Consider the following 19,830-nt stretch of genomic DNA (forward strand, 5'->3'; position numbering starts at 1 on the left):
TGCAGTTAAAAAAAAAATAGCTGATTTCTGTATGATTCAAGTACAATTTATCAGGGACAAACTGCTCCAGGCATCACAGTCTGTCCACTGGACCTGTTCTTCAGGAACTGGCTGTGTTTAAACTTCCTTCCCTGCCACCTGGTTCTAAAAGACCTGCTCCCTATCCCTGCCTCCCTGCATGAGTTACCACCGAAAACCATATTTAACACAAATCCTTGCACTCCAGCTTCTCACTGGTCGCAGGGTGATGCCGCTGACATTGAGTCCTTCGCAGAGAGCTGGTACCGCTTTACCGTGTAGGGACCTTCAGGCAAAACTCCCCTTTGTAAGGGGGGGGGGCCACAGTGCGATGGCAGGTTTGAGCTAGTCAAGAACAGCTGTGTCTCTGTACCACAGTTGGCTTTGGGGCACGAAGGAGGGAGGCTGTTTTTCTGACTCCCCTCCCTGTTCCTCTCAGTTGTGCAATGAAACTGCCCTGCAAAATAAAAGACATGCCAGAAACACTGGTTCATTTACAGCAGCGCACGTGCCGTCATGCAGTCTGGAGACGTGGAGCTCGTACTTCAGAAATTAATGCACTGTTCTTTCTACCTTTGTCTAGTTTTGCATATCACAGTTACATATGAAACCAGGCACAGTAATTACTGAGCCGTGGTTGCAGGGAGTCATTAACTTGCAGTACAAATCAAGACTGCTCCGCTGTTGAGTGGGCTTTGTCCTCACAAAGGGCCAGGACTCCGTGGCTAACTGCAGAGGGCAGGCCGGGCAATCTGCGAGGTGAGCTTCTTCCCCAAATAGCTTGGCCAAAAACAGGTCGCAAGTCAAGGCATTCTAGCTTCTCAAGCAAATTAACTCCCTTCCAGTCTCTTTTGCTACTGATGCAGGTCAGGATTGAAAAAAAAAAAAAGAAAAAAAAAAGAAAAATTACCATTAGAAAAAAAAGCACTCACAGCTTCTGGGGGCTACTGGGCTACAGAGGAAGCCCAGCAAGACTAAGTTTTAGGAATCAGGCAAGCTGCAGCATCCAGCTATCACAGCTAAAACCTGCACTTCTGGAAGCACTGCAAGGCTGTCAAGTTCTGACTTGGGAGTAAAAAAATCTAATTGTAGAGCTCATGTCACCAAGGGAGTGTTTGCACTCAGCTCAGTGACTCTGGATCAGATTAGCTAGGAATATTAGGGCACTTTGGTCTTTTGATAGCAGGAAACAGATTTGAAATCAAACCTGAAGCACTGGTCTGCATAATCCTATAGACTAAAGTGATTTAAAGGCAATAAAACCACTGTTCTAAAACTTCAGTCATCTCTTTTCTAAAATTTTTCTCTTTCAGTAAGTAGGGCTTCCATACTGGGGCCAAAAATAGCTGGCCAGTTCTGATCTTGTTTTCCCATCAACACAGTCACGTCCCTCAGAACCTGGAACACAGATTCAGTTTCACACCAGCAACTGGGCTAAGTAAGACTTTTTCCCATCGGAGAATACTAGCTGCATCAAACAATTGATGGAATAATTAGGGTATTACCAAAGTGCTGTCAAGTGTGGACTTAAAGAACAACCCAAAAACAGACACAAAGTTATTACTCCTAAATGAATCAAAAGATTAAAAAAAAATAATAATAATTAAAATAAAGATCCTAGGACTTAATATGAGCAGCACAATTGGGGAAGCACCACCAGCAGGTGGGTCTCCCACAGTCAATGTCTGACCTGGAAAGGAAATATGATACGATCACCAGCACTCACACAACCTGGGTTTACAGCGAGGGTGAGCTGCGCTCAGTCTCCTTGGTCAGGTTATTCCTCTAGGAGGCACTAGGTTAATTATGAAAATAATTAAAAAAAAAAAAATACAGCTGCATAACTGCATAGTGGTCATCTCTGAGCACTCCTCTAGGAGTTAGCCGCAACTGTTCACATAGGCACAGGGAAGGGTAGTGTCAGGGACAGACTGCAAAATCCTAGGAGCAGGACATGCACGGTCATATGGTCACAGAGGCTACTGGAGAATTAATGTTGGTGACAGTCAGGTGCTGGTTGTTGTCAGTGGCGCACTTGGGGAAGTCATCCGTCTTACAGAGGATCTTGGAAATGATCTTGTGGAAGGTGTAGCGGAAGTCCCTGATCCTATAGGCATAGATGATGGGATTGATTACAGAGTTGGCATGGGAGAGGATGATGGCCATATACATCACCCACTCAGGCTTGGATTTGGAGAACTCCTCATGGAAGAGAGTGATGCAGTTCAAGATATGCAGGGGCAGCCAACAGAAGGCAAAAAGTCCTACGATGATGGCCAGAGACTTGGCTGCGTGGACCTCCTTCTGCAGTGTGGTCCTGGAGTTGCCCATCAGTTCGATCTGATGCAACTGTTTGCAGGCAACCATAAATATCTTAATGTAGATTCCCAGCATGATAATGAGCGGAAGCAGCACGCAGCCGAAGAAGTTGAAATACACCATGTAGCTCATCGTTACCACGTTCTCAAAGAGGCATGAGATGAAGCAGCCATGGTGCTCTGTCCCGGTGTCAGCCCCTGTCTCGTTGGTGGCGTTGGGACAACCGCTCATAGCTTTATTCCAGCCCATAAGGGGAGTCAGTCCAATTCCAAAGGACAGGAGCCACAGCACAGCGATGAGTCCTCTTGCCCGCTTGCCAGTCACCAGACTATTATACCTACAGCACCAAGAATAAAATCGAGATAGAGCCATTAAATAAGTGAGCACTCATGACTTCCCGGCAGTGAAAGTCATCAGCATTTTGGCTAATGCCACAAAAGCCCCACCCACACCCATGCAGGAACCTCACCTCTGCGATCACCAGAGGGGTAAAAAATCTCACCTGTGCTATAAGCCTATGCAAAATGATTTGGGGAGGTGATTCACTCACTATCCCTGAGAGGTGCCAAGCACCGCCCCTGCCCGCAAACATCCTTCAATAGGAGGTAAGGACCTGGAGTCTTAAAAAAGGCTTTATCATTGCATGAGCCTGAACCACCAACTACAAGGAGGGCAAGAACAGGGGGAAGGCTCACTCTGTAACCACCAACTTACTCTCTTGCTCTAAGCAGCCATTATTGGGCACGCCAGGGCATGTTGCTGGGCTACATGAACTTCTGGGCTGACTTACTACAGCTGAGACAATGCTGGCTCTCAGTTCTACACTGTAATGGGTAGCTTAAGACTTAACCAACATCACCACACACTTACAGCCTTTATTCCACAGCCAACTTGCTTCAACTTGGGCTGCTTTTATGCCTGCAGCAATGCTGGCTTTCACTGGATACTGCAGCAGTCCCATAATGTGATGTCCCTTCCCATGCTACCTCACACACTAAGGTGGGAAGTACACGTGTGTGGAAACCAGGGATCCTACCAGTTTCCCAAACAGTGCAATTGCTGGTTTACACGTGCCAGACTGCAGCCCACGCAAGCTTGTTGTGGCTTGGTAACAAATACCCCGACAGACTTTTCTGAGCCAGCATCTGAAAGCAGCTGCTAGTGATGGATTGCTTAGGAGAGTTACAAGTTAGGGTTTGTGTCTCTGTTCAGAGTCTCACATCCAGGCGTGGAGCTGGGAGCCAGGGACACTGGGTTCTTCTCCCCCCATTTGACGTCCCTGCTTTATGCATCCTCCATCAACAGTGCTGATGCGGGCAGCTTCGCTTAGCTCCCAGGCTGGTGTTGGCCTCCACTGCTTGTATATGTGACATGCCAATTCTGTGGGACATGCACCATCAAGACGTCCTGAAGCCACACACAGACCTGGACCTGCAGCTGCTGAACTCATCAGTGGGCTTAAACCATACAGCCATGCATAGTTGCTGCTGTCAAACGATGCTTGTGCCCTGCTGACCCACCATAACTGGTTGTAAAGATCCAGATTTTTAAGTAAACGCCTTCCTTGGGCACCTGCTGCTCTCACATGTGCTACAAAGAAGCTCCACAGTGGTCCAGGGGCAAGCTGTGCAGTGCTGAGGGGTGCAGAGCCATGCGCTGCCCACACCTTTCCTAACCCAGCGGACCAGGTGCCTTCATAGCCAAGAAAACAAAGGTTGTGGCTGATGCTCAGAGACACAAACAGGGCTGGAACCTAAAGCAGCAAAAGTCAAGCTGGTTTGGGTGCAACCAGAACAGATGCCAATGTCAAAGCATCAGTCGGGTCGCTTTTTGGAGATATGAAGAACCGGCAACTGCCAGAAAGACAACATGAGAAACCCATTACTGTCTTCTCCACAGCCAGTTAGCATCTGCTGGCTGACACACGTCCCCCCCTTCCCACACCCTTCTCTCCGTGCTTGTTTACTCTGGCTTGGCTACCCTGCTCCTCCTTTCCTAAGAACGTTTGTCTTGATTTTCTTCCGGCCCGTGAGGCAGGGAAGGGTTTTATTCCCACAGAACCGCAGCTGTGCCTGTGAATCACACTGCGGTCTCCTCCGTGTGAGCCGTGTGTCCCTCTCCTCCTGCAAGCTACAAAGACAGGAGGGTAAGTGGGGGATCTGCCAGCACAAACCTGGAGGCAAAGAGGGGCTGCGGGGAGCCCTCGGCTCCTTCTGTGTGGCCACGGCAAGCGGGGCTCACTTCAGGCACGGCCGGGGCTGGCTGAGAGGATGCGGGAGCAGCAGCCACATTTAGGCAATGCTGAACACACTCCACGGGGTAGATGTCTAAAGGGCAGGTCCAGCAACTGAGGGATTTCCCCTGCACTTTTCTCTCATTATTATTAAGTCTCGCTGCTTCAGAAGATGAGAATTTATCGGACAGGTCATCACTGAGGCCAAGCCCATTGCTTTCAGAACCCTGTGTTACATGCCTGTTTTCAGGAGCCAGAGCTGGTCTGGGGTTGTGAGGCCTGAAAACTTTAAGATTTGATTCGGAGCAAGTTCCCAGAAATCTGATCTCTTGGCAAAGTCTGAGTCTCGAGCTACGACGTTGGCCAAGCTTAGTCACTGCTGCAGGAGCACCAAGAGCTGCTGCTGACCTACAGCTCTGCACGTGGGAAGAAAAAACCCGTGGTTCCTCAGCTTGTGCTATTCTTGCTTAGTTGATCATTTTGGTTGCTTCTCTGCTGCCTCAGTCACGTCACAGCCCAAAACCTATCATAGTGAGACTGGAAAATGCAAAAGGGACCACTGTTCATACAGTGAAGCTGGAGGAGTCAAGAGTTTTGTGTGTCTGAAGCAGGCTGTGCGCAGAAACATGAGGAAAAGCCGCTGCGGCTCAGCGTGCCGTGCTGAGGCTGGTGTCTGCTGCGCCACGCCAAGCTGGTGACATTCAGTGCTGCCTCTTGCTGAAAACATATGACCCCAAATAAGGCCTCTTCCATCTGCTCTTCTCCTGAGCTCTTCTGCGAAGATAAGGCTCGGCTTGAAGGTTTACAAAACCAGTTAAGTAGTCACTTCATTTTCCAGTGGCTGTAATGGTGGCTTTTTTTTTTTTTTTTTTTTTAAATTTTCATTTTCGTGTTGCTCACTCTTCCCCAGCACACACAGCAGAGCTGCAGCCAGGCTCACGTTTAAGTGAGGGCCCCTTCTGTCAGAAGGAGGAGATGGAAAAACATGCTGCGCTCTGGGTCAAGAGGCCAAGGTGAAATTGGGGATAGTTCGATGCTCTAAAATTGTTCACTAATTACCCTGTTATTACCTTAATACACTTATTTGGTGGGATGCTGCCTTAAGTTAATGGAAGTTAAGCAAGTGCTTAAAAATAAAAAGCAGTGCATGACTATTACCAGATCAAGGCACGAAGAGGCTCATTAGCGAGCGGCTACACACAACTGCAACCCCTGATATAACCACCATCAAGAAGAGCAGGCGTGGGCTGTGAAAAAACTGAGACTCAACTTTTTTCCTAAGCTCTGTAAAACATGATCAGACAGTGAGGAACCAACAGATTTTGACAGCTCTGAATGCTCCAGCAAACCCCTCCTTCATTCTCTTTTAGGCTTAATATTATTAGGCAAAAAACTATCAAAGTAAATGTACTCACCTAAGTCTGCGCAATTAATGTATAACAAATATTGAATCTCCTCTGTGTTTCTGCCCAGAGGCATCAAATGTTGCTTTAACATAAATAACAGCTGAATACTGCCCAGAGGCATCAAATGTTGCTTTAACGTAAATAACAGCTGAATATTTTAAAATGATTTATTGAGATTAAATAACCTGGCAATGCATTAGTGCCTTTTACACCGCCAGGCAAAGTCTCTTTACCATCATAATCATCATCAAGCAGCTAATTATGTCAGCTCCCACCCAGTGCCCCCACAGTGGATGTGTTGCAGAAGCCCCGATGCCATCCCCACCGTGCTGCCATCATCAAGCGATTCACGTTTCTATTCTTCTGACATACATAACTATACGTTTGCCACCAGCACCACAGTCACACAGCCCGGGCTGCAGCAGGTCAAATACTTTAAGGAACGTTCAGCTGCTTTTACAACATGGCTCTGACCCACTGGTGTTATCGTCTACAAGTGCCAGGCTGCTGGGTTGGTACTTGCTGTGCCGTCACCAAAACGGGCCGGCGGCAGAGGCTTCAGCCGGGGCACAACACAGCTCTGCCCAGCCACCGTGCCGTGGAGTGAGCAACTGCTCTGCTGCTGAGGCTGGAGGAGATGTCCCCTGAGCCAGCCCATGGACTGGAGATGGTGTCCTTCACCCAGCACACATCGCTGTCGCCCTTCCACTTCAGTGATGGCTCAGCAAGGTCCACAGCTTTTCTGGAAGAGCATCATGGCAACCACCAAAGCGACAAAGTCGTACGTTACCGCGGGGTGCTGGAAACCTCTCTGCATTCTCCAGGCACTGTGCCTCTGGTTGGTAGGATGGTCAGGGTGGGGTTTTTTCCAACAGATCTCATTGCATTTCTACTGCTATTTACTAGAGCTGGATAGCAGCCAAGACACCCAGGCAGGCATTGCTAGGCACAGCTGGAGCAGAGCAGGACACACTGCCAGCCTGCAGCCAGCCCAGCCTCTCCCGTGCAGCAGTTTGGCTCCCAACTGGCAGGACCTGAGTCACGTCCTGCACGTACCTGGCATCTCCCCGCCAGCCCCTGCAGTGACCACGCAGAGATTGCCCAAGCAGAGGCACTGCTGCCCCTGAGCTTCTATCTAACAAGGAGCGTACAGCAGCAACCAAGGCGTAATTCAGTGTTTGGGGCGATTAGACTTGGGGCAGAAACCAGCAACAGCCTGGAGGAAATGGTCTGGAATGGGACTATTATTCCCACATTATTTATCTCAGAGAGCAGGAATGGGGGAGAATCCCCTGCCATCCCTGAGCAGCCCAGAAGAATGAACAGGTCAAAACGTTGTGGTGCCATGCACCCACTCTCCTGGTGCTTGGTGGAGTCTGATGGTGGCCCTGACCATGATGCTGACCTGGGCCCTGGCTGATAAATTACCGAGTAAATAAACCTGAGGTTAGCAAAGAGCAGAGCCAATAGTAAATAGTTTGTTTAACTGAACATCTGAGACATGTTGCTGAACAAAAGGGTGATCTACAAGGTGAGGAACTGCATCAGCACTTACCACCATGTGCTCATCAGCGCTGTGGTGCAGGGTCCACCGCGCTGGGCAGCGTTCGACCACGCAGCCCAAGTTGCCCTGCCCAGGGGTGGGTAGGCAGGAGGTGACCCCTTTGACTGTCACCTGCAGAGTGACAAAACACCCTTAAATTTGTTCACCATGGCAGCCCTGTTCCCAAAGTCCTTCCCTACCTCCCTGCTACTGGGCCACTGTCGGAGACACAAAAATGAGCTCCATCATCTCTGCCATAGTCTGAAGACCTGCAGCCGGTGTCTGGCAAATACACCGTCGGTCCTGGCTCTTCAGATGTCTGCAATAGGATGCCCACCCACCCAGGCATCAGCACTGTCCCCTGTCCTCGCTGGGTGCCTGAGTAAAATCCCGGAGACTGGCTGAGATGTAGCTTCTAGCAACAAAAAGACGTTACAAGAAATCCAGCCCCCCTCGGTCAGGCTTCGTCTCGCCAGCAGCCCTCAAAAGGCTGCAGGGCTGCCAGGCTGTGCTTGTGAAAGCTGCACACGGACACCGGCTGTTTAAATGCTTCTCTTGTGCATGTAACACAATGCTGAAGTTGCAGCATTAACTTTTCCATCAGGAAAATTTTCTCTCAGGACAGATCCTCCCAGGCTTGCTTAGTCCAAGCATTTGAACAAGGACATCTCTGCCTTCTCCAGCCTTAACTGGGAAGAGCCAGGAGGGTCCCATCCCTTGTCCTGGCATCTTCAGAGTCTCTGGGATGATGTAGGGGAGCGCTTTGACTCAGGCAAGACGTAGCTCTAATCCTGCACCCGTCGTGTGGTCAACCCCACTCTATTCCCACCCCACACAGACGCGGGTCCGTCAGCAGAGCTGCAGTTCAGCAGCAGCCGCAGCAGAGTCCCTGCGCCCCGGCCACAGGGGAGGCTGCTGCCCTGCTCTGCTCAAGGAGTTTGGGCCGGTTCTCCCACTGCCAAGCCCCAGCGCAAGATCAGCCTTCGATGAGTAATTTCAGTGCTTAAACTCCAAACTCACAGGTATCTTGTGCTGAGGCCGCATTTGATGGGATCAGTGGGGAGACACAGGCGTGGTGGCTGTGCAAGGGATGCTGCAGCCAGCTTGGGGCCTCGCTGCAATCCCGGAATCCCAGTGCCCAGAGCTGTGGAGGGAGCCCTCGGGGCTGGTGCTCCCCACTGCTCTCCCTGCTTCCCTCCCTGCTCTGCCCCGTGCCCAGGCTGCCGGATGCAGGGAGGTGAGCAGATGGAGAGTTTGCAGAACTCAGACTACGCAGGTGCTCTGATACAAACAAGCAGTGATAATTTATATGTTTCTATTTTAAGTGTGAAGGAAAATACACAGACACCTCCATTCACAAGGGGAGAGAGCAATTTGGCTGCCAAGCATTGTATCCTTGTCATCTACTTGCAGCTGTACTCTGCATCTTGCTTTTTTTTTTTTTTTTTTTTGAGCTGTAACAGCATGAAATAAGCACCATTGCTGCTGTTCTATTAGCTCCATGCACAGCCATGGAATGGAGATCACATACCAGCTGAAATATCCTGGCAGGGCGTTTTAAATGAATCATAAATTGCACCTTGGGGTGGGGGGGAGAAGAAAAAGCTGTGCTTTTCAACTAGGAAGGAGTTGGCGTTGAGAGTGAGAAATCTGATTAGCGGTTATGGTATCAGCCAAGGAAGCAGGACATCTGCGTCTGTCCATGTCCAGTTGCAGATTAATCACTTCCTCCCACATCTGTCCCTATTGTGCGCCCAGGACCACAGCAGCGTCCCCCGCTCGCGCTCCCAGCCTTCCGCTGGACGGGTTGCTGCAAACACGCCAGCACGCACAGCTCAGGTGAGCACACGGGGGTTGTTTGGAGGGGCAGGAGGCATCGCTCAGCGCCATCCATTTCTGGCTGTCGGGAGCACCGTTCCCACTGCCTGGTGCTTTCACGGGAAACCTGAGCGCCTGCGGCAGCTCGGCCGCTGTGCACCCACCCTCCTGACGGAGACAGCCCTCAACATGCCGTAAGATGCTGGCGCACAGCCATCCTTAACCTGTCAGGAAAAGCTGAATGGGAAGAAGTGCACGCTCCCAGTGCAACAGCCCTCCCCAGCTCCGGGTGCCAAGAGCACGCACCCACTGGGCAGCAACCCCACGAGCACCCCCACCCATCGGGGAGCACCCCACGCTGCGCAGGCAGCCCCACTGCCGTGCAAATCATCCGGGTAGCGACATGTAAGTGAGAACACCCGGCCCCTGCAACACGCAGCTGGGCTACAGGCTGCTGCTCAAGCCTTGTCTTCAAAAGGGAGGCCGGTATGTGGGTGCTGCTCTGAGCTTTGAGCCTGGCTGCTCGGGGAAGCCAGCCTTGCCCTGGCTCCCATCCTCACTGAGCGAGGAGGAACAACCAGCTGCTCGCCTCCCAGTGCTGTCACGTTTCTGTTCGTGCTTGGGGCAGCTAACCAGCAAGGGTCACAGCCTGCAACGCTCCATTTGTAGATTTGGAGGATCACTATACAAGGCATTTAAAGACTGGAAGGCTTTAACTTGCTCCAGGGCTTGCTTTGCTCATGTTATATGGCCTTTTCAGCCTTAGTCTGAAATAAAAGCTAGATGTTTTTGAACTAATAAGAGAAGAAGACAAGCCCAGTGTGTGATCGGAGGCCGTCAGGGGCTGGGGCGGCTCCAGACGTGCCGTACTGTGCATTCGCTCGCTGGGAAGCAATTCCACCTAGGAGCAGAGTCGCAGATGTGAGGCAGAGAAAGGCACAAAGAGCAGCAGCAGGGTGAAGCAGTCCTGGCTGCAGATGAGCCCTCGGGTGGACGCTGGCCATGTGAAGCTCCCAGGGGACGGCAGGGATGGGGGATGTCTGCCAGTCAGAGGCAAACCCGTTTGCAGCCCCAGGTTAACTGCTCCCCAGTTATGGAGGCTCCAAATTACTCTTCCCAGGACAAAAGTGGACAAAACCCACTTGTGCTTCACACTCAGCCATGGCGATGACTCTTGGGATGAGCCAGGCGTATGGAGGGGAGCATTCCCTATCCCTGGGTACCCGTTTGTGCCGGCATGCCCAGCCTACCCCATATAGGCTACAACCAGGCAGCTCCTGCAGCCTGCGAGCCTGGACTATCGAGTCCCTATAGGTTTAAAACCCTCCCAGCAAGGTGTCCATGCCCATGTGCTTATCCCTCCTGTGAACTCTTCCTTCCCCGGGATGGCGGCGGAGCAGCTGGGAGAGCCGAGCCATAGCCCCCAGCTCCCGCCTCACCCCGGTTTATCCCCGCACACCCCTCCACGGGCTGGCACCTCAGCCCTGCCACTGCCAGCACGGCACCGGCTCAGGGCAGGGCAATGGCTGAAGGGCATCGGGTTTGCAGGACCAGGAACGTGGGAAGGAGAAACGCAGGAGAGAAATGCAGTTTTGGCCCACAGCACCCTGCAAATGGCACGCATTTGGGTAATCTGGAGGATTAAGAAGGGAATAAGAAGGGAAACTGCAGCTCAGGCTGCTGTGGGGTGGGGAGCAATGGGAGAGGCGGCCGCAGAGCTGTGCACTTGTTGAACACCGACAGCGGCTGTGATGTGGATGTGTGAATGTTTTTCTCACACGCATGCTTTCACAGCAGCCTGAAGCTGGGCAGGAATTTGCATTCAATACCCTGGTTTCTGTCTGTAGAAGCCAGCCCCAGCCAGCTCTCGCCCCTGATGGGGTGAGAAAAGGTGACTGAAAACTGAACTAAGACACACGGGCTATGAGCGGGGTGCAGGGCTAGCTGGGAGCTCCCTGCCCACACTGGGCAACACCACACCCCGCTCCCTGTGAGCACACCTGATGCTGGGGGGACTACGAGAGGTGCCCAGAGCCCCAGGAGAACAGGAAGGAAATGAGCTCAGCACTCCGCACACCAGCTCTCGCGCTGCAACAACTGGTGACCTCAGAAGATAAGCAGCCACCTCAAGACACCCATATGCATGCAGGAGTGTGCGATACCTACCCGCCTTTCATGCTCCGTGGGGTGTTTCTGAGTCCCCGAGCACAAAAGCCTGGTTCTCCCTACCCAAGACCTCAGGGCTGAGGAGCCTTACAAGCCTGCAGCCCTCCCGAGCTCTTCCTCCAGCACCACCCTCCCTCCAGGGCTCTGAAACCCCATGTTATCTGCCGGAGGGTGCCTGGGGCTGAGAATTTTTGTCATTCCAAACCTCCCAGAGCAGTCAGACCTCAGATGTGCAGTTAAAGGCGGATGGTAGAGGTGAGATAGGAACTATGATTCACAGCAAGCTGTTTTGGTGTGATCCTGTATATAGAGCAGTGGTGCAACCTCTACCCCTCCCACACACCCAGTGTCCTGCTCACTCAGATAACAGACAAGGGTGGGGAGATGGCAGATCTCTGCCGGGTCACTCTCTAATGAAACGGGTGCTAAAGCCCTTCCCAAAGGCCCCAAACCACTGGCCTCTCCATTTGCTGGCCCCTCCGTTTGCTGGCCCCAGCAAGTTGCTACTCATCTGCCTTCCCTGCAGACCCCTGACCAACCTTCCCAAGGGCTGTTGGATCTTGCGTGGTCAGCACGGAGCCCAGCACCACTCACCCGCCCGTGCCCCATCCCAGCGCGCTCCGGCAGCTCGAGGAGCCCGTCCCGTCCTCACCTCCCTGCCTGGGCGCAGCCGGGTTTGAACCAGCTGGCGGCACAGCAGCCATCCCCCGCGTGCCAGCTATGCCATTGCAGCATGACAAGCAAATCTCATGGAGGAGACCGACAGGTCTGAGCACGGCGGAGGGAGGATGTGGCCAGCAGCTGCCCCCGCAGCACCGCGCTCCTGGGGAGCCTGCTACCGGGGTTCGGGAGGGAGGGAGGAGGTGAGCACCGGGGCGCGGGGTGATGGGTGCCGATGCACAGTGCATCATGAAGGGGGCACAGGCAGAGCCCCGGCTGTGGTGGCACTGGTCCGCCTGCACAGCTGCTCCTGCAGAGACTGTGCTCTGTCCCTCGTCCCCAGCGGGTCCAGCAGCTCTGGTCACGGTGCTCAGTCACCACCCGCTTTCCCAGTGCCACACCAGTCCCCCCACGGCACCGAAGGGTGAGCGTAAGGGCACGGACACACACCCACTGATGTACTCACAGGTTATTTGTGGCTCATGCCCAGGCCTGATGTCATCCATAGGATTAGGAGATAATCGGCTCTTCGGCACGTACAAAGTCCCTGAGCCCGTCGTCGGCCTTTGCGAAGCCGCGAGAGCCAGTGGGGAGGGGAGAGGACTGACACATCTGTAGGCACAGCTGGTGTCACTGTGCCCAGGCATCCTGCAGACCAACGCTGTCTGTAACGCAGCAACAGGAGCCCCAAAGCCCCCCCGCAGTGACTGCCCGGCGCACCCAAGGGCCAGGGCAGAACACCCCTAAAAGACTCAGTTTTGTGGTCTGTGCTCATTGCTATGACCAACTGCAAATTCATAAACAAGCCCAAGAACAAGCCCGTTAATTAACAAAGCAAAAACTTTTAACTGCAAAATAAAACAGTTTGCTGTCGAAACGTTTTGGTTTAATATATTTTTTGCAGAAAGGTCAAAGGGTCTTCTGGAGTAAAATTCTGCCAGATTGCCAAAGCTGCTTTTTTTTCATCTCAAAATTAACCTGTATTTTTTATAGATCGAGCTGGCCAAAACTGAAAAAAGCTCCTAAACCCAAAGCTCTGGGTTCCGGCTCAGCCCAGAGATTGGTGCTGGCAGCTGACAGCCTGGAAATGAAGCCTTCAGCTGCCGCCCCCTGACATCCCCACTACCCCCCCGCCTCTGCGGGAGCTGCATCTGGGCAGAGGTCTCAAAGACAACTCATTCCCTTCCTGTTGGGATTTTTGCTTTTTGGAAGGGAAGTGACACCCGAGGTGAGGGAAAAATATTAAAATTTAGGACACTCATTTTAAGGAAACCAGACTGCTCACAACTAAAAATAGCTGCGATTTCCCCTCTCCAGTTTATGGCCATGAGGGCACATGCAATTATTCCTGATTTTTTTATTGTACTTCTGTGACCAGAGTCGGCTGCATCCGAAGCCCGGAGCGAGCGGCAGCCCTGGGAGACCCCCGGCCAGGCGAGCGGGCGCTGCCAGCCTCGGCTGCAGCACAAACCCCCTCCGTGTTCTGCCTGAGTCGAGCTCAAGTGACATGAACTTCCTCAAAGCTGTGACAGCTCCATTGCTCAAGCAAACATGCGAGCCCTCCCGCCCGCAGCACTCGGCACGTTTGCCAAGTTTGTTGCATGTTAAGTTTATTAATTGATGGTAACCTTGGCCAGGCACAGCCATCTGATGGATGGGGGAGGCAGAGCATCCACTGCTCTGGAATAATGATGCCTCTGGTGCTGCTCCGGTCTCAGGATCGAGCACTGCGTGAGCCACACATGAAGAGCAGAACACGCCTAGGAGTTCAGACGAAGGGCAGTGCAAGGATTTCCCTTCAGAAAGGAAATGAAGCAAGGGCAGAAGAAGGAAGAGCAGCTGCAATTCTGTGTCATTGATCACACACAGAAAATGGCAGGTGAACACCAAGGCTCCAAGGAGGGTTTTCTCTCCCCAGCGGCGCCAGCCCTCCCACCTGCCGTCAATACCCACCAGTTTGCTTTGCTTGAGGAACAAGCTGGGAGGAACGCAGGAACAATTCTTTGCTGGAGAACAGAGAGGGAACCCCCTCCCCTGCAGCAGCAGGGCACGGCGAGGGCAGGCAGCCAGAAAGCATCAGCCAACCCACCTCATGAAAGGACAGCGCGCAGCTAAAAGGGTCAGATAAAAGCAACAGCAACCCAAATGGAGTACGTCCCCATGAGGGGAGCAGAAACGAGCCGGACTGTTGCCTTCATCACGTCGAAGATGAGGGACAGCAGCTCATGTGGGAGGCTGGCAGCGCCAGAAGCAGAGCAGTGCAACACCGCTGACAGATCGTGACCCACGCGTGGATGCTCCGGCTGCAGGGGGGCAGCGAGGGCTCAGCAAGGTGCATGTCATGGTCATGGCTATCCTGTTCTAGTTCATGGCAAGGCTGCCTGGCAACATCAGCCTTGCACTTCTGCTCGGGATAAAATTGAGGATGGGAGAGAACTAAATGCAGGGAGGAAGAACACGCAGCGGATCAGCTCATATCGCAGGGAGCTGGGGCTGATTTCCCTCCGCAGGTCTCAGCTGGGGTGTTTGCCAGGTAGGCAGCAGCAGTACAAGGTTCACTGTCCTGCAGGAGATTACCAGCCGGACAAGGACACACGCAGCGTGATACTGTACAGCGTTTCATTCTCATTTTGCTCTCTAAATACAGATACTCTTCTCCCTCCCTAGTTCCCGACACATTTATTCCAGGCATCTACCCGTACCTACAATTATTAGCCAAGCCAAAGGATTTTGGTTAATGCAAATAAAAGGGAAAGATTTTATTCTGCCTACAAATCTCCTTTGGCTCGCAGCTATGGGACTGTGGGGTGAAATCCAGCCCTGGAGAAAGCCAGAGAGCGAAAGCCTAGCACCGCTCTTGTGCCAAACACTCTGCAGGATGGATTTACTGCTGCTGAAAGATGCTCAGTTGCCTGGCTTTGACAGTCTGCTTGGAGGAAACGCTGCGGGGCAGCGAGCTTTTGGGCGGCGGGGGAGTTCAGCTTGGCAGACGAGAGCAGGGATGGTGCCGCGTACCTGGGGCGGCACAGGGACGGGCACACGCAGGCAGCAGCGCTGCCCGGTCGGAAGCACTGGGGTGCCGGAGGGGTGCGGGAAGCAAGGTTAGGTTAGAGCAGGTCTGAGGACAAGAAAATGTGTCCTGGCACGCCGGCCAGGGGAGAAGGGACCCGGGGAAGGGCTCAGAGCAGCAGCTGCGCAAATGGGGCAGCGCGGGCGGAGGCTCCTCCACAAGCAGTAAATTTGTCAAAAACAAACAAACAAAATAAGAGTTTCAAGGGACAGAAAGAATTCATGGCTTCAGGTCAAATTCAGCAAATATTTTTAGCCAGAAGAGGGAGGGCTCTAAAACACCATTTTTAAATGTTGGAAGATTTTTGTTCTGCAATTGTCTCGATGCGAATTTGTGAGTTCCTTTCCAGTGAGGATGCCTCTGTTTCAAAAAGCAGCACAGCAACGTCAGAAGGGTTAAGCAACTCAAACAAAAATCTGCCAGGTTGGTCAGGATCGCTTTGTTTCACTGAAACCTCCAAACATTGCTTTTTCAGTTTGACTGAAACAATTTTCCTCTTCCCCATGGGATTTTTTTGGTTCAGCCACAGAACTGAAAAATCCATTAATAGCCTGGCTGTAATGCAAACTTCTGCGCACCCCCAGCCTGCAGACCTGCCCAGCCTCTCAGTGTGCTTAAATAGCCCTGAAATAGTATTAAATAATACGGCACACTCAGTTCTCAGCGTCCCTGCAGAGGTTTCCACAGGGAGCTGGTGGACGCGACAGGGACGCTGACGCTTGTCTGCCCTGCAACAACTGCGTTATTTATTGTAATTGCTAGATAGGGCTGGGTACAAATCATTTTCTTGAACATTTAATACTTCATGGTCTGGTATCAGCCTCTGCACTGGTCTCCAGAATGAGTGTTTCAGCAAGAAAGAAACTTTTCCTAAGGTCACCATTCCTACAAATTAATTCCCTTTCCGCAGCGCAAACCTCCTTCCAGCAACGGTGCGTGCATCTACCTAGAGCGGGGGGCTGGACAAGTTCCTCGCCCCTCACTGCCAGCAGCACTGTGGAGCATCTCGGGAATAACGATGCTGACGAGGGAGCTCTAGCTAAGCCTGGCTTGGAAAACCCTAGTGCAGTAGAAAAGCATTTTGCCGGTGTAGTTTTATAACCTCCTCTATCCTCTTTTGATGTTGGCTGTACAAATAAAACCAGCCTTTCAGTACCAGTCCCTCACTCTCCCGTTGCCGAAGCAATGACCTGTCCGTTGCCCTGCACTCCTAGCAGTGAGAAACCCCCGTCCTTTTAAAGGAGTTTTACTCACTGGTCACTGGCCTCAATGCCAAGACCAAGTTTAATCCAAACTTCACCCTTCAGACCAGCCTAGGATGGGACTCCTCGATCTCCGTTTGCAGTCGGAGGGGCTGTATGTGTCCAGCTAGGAAGCGCTCATAGGAATAAAGGTGTTTGTGCAAATTCAATAAAAGATTTGGCCTAAGACGGGGTGAAAAAGCCACGTTGGGAAAGGATCCCAAAGCAAGGCAAAACTGCCCTGGGATTTCATCGCACACAGGTGTATAGCCTGACCGAACGGAGAGTCGAGCAAACCTGCTAGACACCAGGATTGTGAAAAAAAGAGAGCGGAGGAAATACTTGTGATTTTGTCAGTCGGCAAAACCACTTCCCTTCTGCAAGCATTGAAACGATCCCCTCAGAGCAGTTCTGATCTGCTTCTCTCGTCTCGTATTCCAGCAGAGTAGAAACCGATCTCACAAGATTCAACTTCCTCAGCTAAGCACTTCGCAGTGCACTTGTAGCACAAAGCAAAGCGGTTATAACTAACAGCCCATGCTCGAACAGCTCGCTTGCGGTGGGTGGTGGCATTAAATTGAAACTTAAAAAATCCAACCTGCTTCTGTAGCGGCTGCTGTGCCGCTAGCCCCCATCCCAAGAAAGTCCCAAATGAACGAATGGAAAAGGCCCCAAATCGTTATCCAGAGCCAAGGTGCGTCTCTGAGTCCAGCCGGGCGGCTGGGAAGGTAAGCAGCCAGCATCAGAGATCCTGGCAGCAACCTGAACTGCTCTGCCCCTGCTCCCTCCTGCACAGACCAGGGCTGCAGCTCGCCTCTCGCTTACTCTACATCCCCTGGAATTTCCATGCTCCGATGACACATGCAGCCGCTCAACATACATGCGTTTCCACTACTGGTTTTCATCAACTGCCGGGTGACTAATGAGTATTTGCCCCAACGTATAGGAGTTCTCCAATGCAAGGTATGAGAACAGGGTGAAGCTTTTTCTTTTTCCTTCTAAAGTCACTTTAGGGTGAATTCATCGCTCGTGCAAGGGAGATACCAGAGACAAGCAGAATCTAGGAAAGCTGCAGCCTACACAGTTCAGCTGAGGTCCCTGTGCCAAATCTGCCCTGCTTCCCCACAGCCTCCACTTCTGACCAGTCCTGGACTCCCCAGTGGGGCTCCATCCATGTCTTATTCTCAGGGAGGGACAAGAGAGACATGAAGGAGACTGAGACTAATGGACTCGGGTCATTTGTAATGCAAAGCCAGGGTTCTGATGCACTTAAGCTTAAGGAAGCTGCTGCACCAACTCACTGGTGAAGTGCCTGTAAGATATATTGAACACATTTTTCCCCAGTATTTTGCAATATCCCACAAATGAGAAGGAAATCGATTTATGTCCACCCTTGGATGGAAGTTTAAACTGTAAAATTCTGAAACCCGCAGTATGACTCCCTCTTTCCCTCTTGTCCTTTCACAGTGTATGCACAGAGCTGTCACCTTCTGACATTTGCCAATCTGTACACTCCGACGTGGTCAGCACTCAGAAGGAAAAGGTACGTATACAAGCATGGAAATACGGTTTCAGCGTTTGTAGATGCGACAAATTGCACTTTCAGTCCATTCCTTATGTGCCTCTAAAAACCGCAAGATAGCCGAGTGAACTCTAGTCCCAGCTGAAAACGTGAAGTATGTACAAAGTCATATTAAGATCTATTTAAGACGACTTTCAGCCTTTCTGAAAGCATTGTGTCCTAAGCTCAGGAAGAGACGAGCTCTTACAGAACAGGCTGCAAAACTACTTCTCTAATAGGCTGGGAAGCAGGAGAAAGAGCGGTTGCTGCTATATTTAATTACCTGGGAGATGCCCAGACACCACAATAATGGGGGCTGTATAAATACCTGCATAGATTAGCTACAACTACCCCAAGCCCACTCCTACATCACTGCAGAGCCCCCCCCCCAAGAAGCCACTGACCCTCCCGAGACAAACATCCCCAAGAAACTGAGCTCCAAGGTACGCTCTGAAGTCAGAGGCAGGATACTGAAAACCCGATCCCAGTCCTGCGGGCGAGTGCAAAAATCTCTGTTATTTCCCTCATCACCTGTGAGCAGCGAACCTCTTATGGCAGCACTAGAAGTTCCTGCACGCCAGGGCAAGGAAGGTCCCAGTCTGGGCCGTCAGGGGTCGTGGCTACCTGCGTCCACTCCAGTCTCTTACCTCAGTGGGATCTTAATAGCCAGGTACCTGTCGATGGCCACCGCCAGCAAGCTGAAAATGGAGCTTTGGGTCAGCACCAGCACGAAGCAGGCGAAGAAGAGGCAGCTGTGAAAATCCACCTGGAATCCGATGCTGATGGTGATGGCGAAAGGGATGGCTAGCAGACCCACGGCAATGTCAGCCACGGCCAGGGACACCAGGAAATAGTTGGTCGCGTTCTTCAAGGTACTGTTGATGGCCACGGCCCAGCAGACCAGGACGTTGCCGGCGATCGACAGCACGGCGATGATCAGTTCCAGCACGATGTAGGTGGTTTTCATAGTGTCCATGGCGAGAGCCCAGGGCGAGGAGCTAGAACCGTTCATGAGAAAAAGGTACTTTCCACCGGCCGCCCGGCCGCAGGTACCAACAGGCCACGGGGCAGCGCTTCCCGGAGAGAAACACCCATGTCCGGGCTCACCGCCGCCTCCCGCCCGGCCGCCGGGGCGTGGGGGGCCGGAGGGGCGCGGCGAGCCCCGGGCCTCGGCCCCCCGCTGCCCGCAGCGCCCGGCCCCCGGGGGGCATCCGCGGCTGCGCTGCCGGGGGCACCGCTCAGCGCCCGCCCGCCCGGCCCGGCCGCTGCCCCCGCCGCGGGGCTCATCCGCCGGCTGCCCGGGGCGGGACGGGGCGGGACGGGGCCGCCCGGGGATGCTCCGCCGCCCGCCCGCCCGCTCCCCGCGGAAAGCCGCTGCCCGCCGCGGCGGGGCTATTTCTGCACATGGGGCGAGCGGGGCGGGGAGTGCGCGGCGCTGAGCCGATTGGCCGAGAACCGGCGGGGCCCGGGACGGCAGCCCCGCACCGCCCGGCCCCGGCACCGGCACCGGCACCGCCCGGCTCCCGCACCCCCGCACCGCCCGGCTCCGGTACCGGCACCCCCGCACCGCCCGGCCCCGGCACCGGCACCGCCCGGCTCCCGCACCCCCGCACCGCCCGGCTCCGGTACCGGCACCGCCCGGCTCCCGCACCCCCGCACCGCCCGGCTCCCGCACCCCCGCACCGCCCGGCCCCGGCACCGGCACCGCCCGGCTCCCGCACCCCCGCACCGCCCGGCCCCGGCACCGGCACCGGCACCGCCCGGCTCCCGCACCCCCGCACCGCCCGGCTCCGGT

The 19,830-nt window shown here is 53.3% G+C and overlaps 1 protein-coding gene across 1 annotated transcript; it reads right to left on the minus strand.

Annotated features, from left to right (window-relative positions):
- Positions 1 to 1,980: 1,980 nt before the first annotated feature.
- On the minus strand, positions 1,981 to 19,047 carry ADORA2B (adenosine A2b receptor). Its single transcript, XM_009493711.2, has 2 exons — positions 18,683 to 19,047; positions 1,981 to 2,674 (listed from the first exon to the last, which is right to left on the minus strand). The coding sequence occupies exons 1-2, from the start codon at positions 19,045 to 19,047 to the stop codon at positions 1,981 to 1,983; spliced, it is 1,059 nt and encodes a 352-aa protein (XP_009491986.2).
- Between the last annotated feature and the right edge of the window lie 783 nt (positions 19,048 to 19,830).

The sequence above is a fragment of the Pelecanus crispus genome, chromosome 12 (assembly GCF_030463565.1).
Source record: "Pelecanus crispus isolate bPelCri1 chromosome 12, bPelCri1.pri, whole genome shotgun sequence".
NCBI classification, from domain to species: Eukaryota; Metazoa; Chordata; class Aves; order Pelecaniformes; family Pelecanidae; genus Pelecanus; species Pelecanus crispus.

Coding starts and splice junctions, on each gene's coding strand:
- ADORA2B (XM_009493711.2), bottom strand. CDS start 19,047: ATGAACGGTTCTAGCTCCTCGCCCTGGGCTCTCGCCATGGACACTATG. Junction 2,675..18,682: donor GCTATTAAGATCCCACTGAG/GTAAGAGACTGG, acceptor TTGGTGCTGTAG/GTATAATAGTCTGGTGACTG.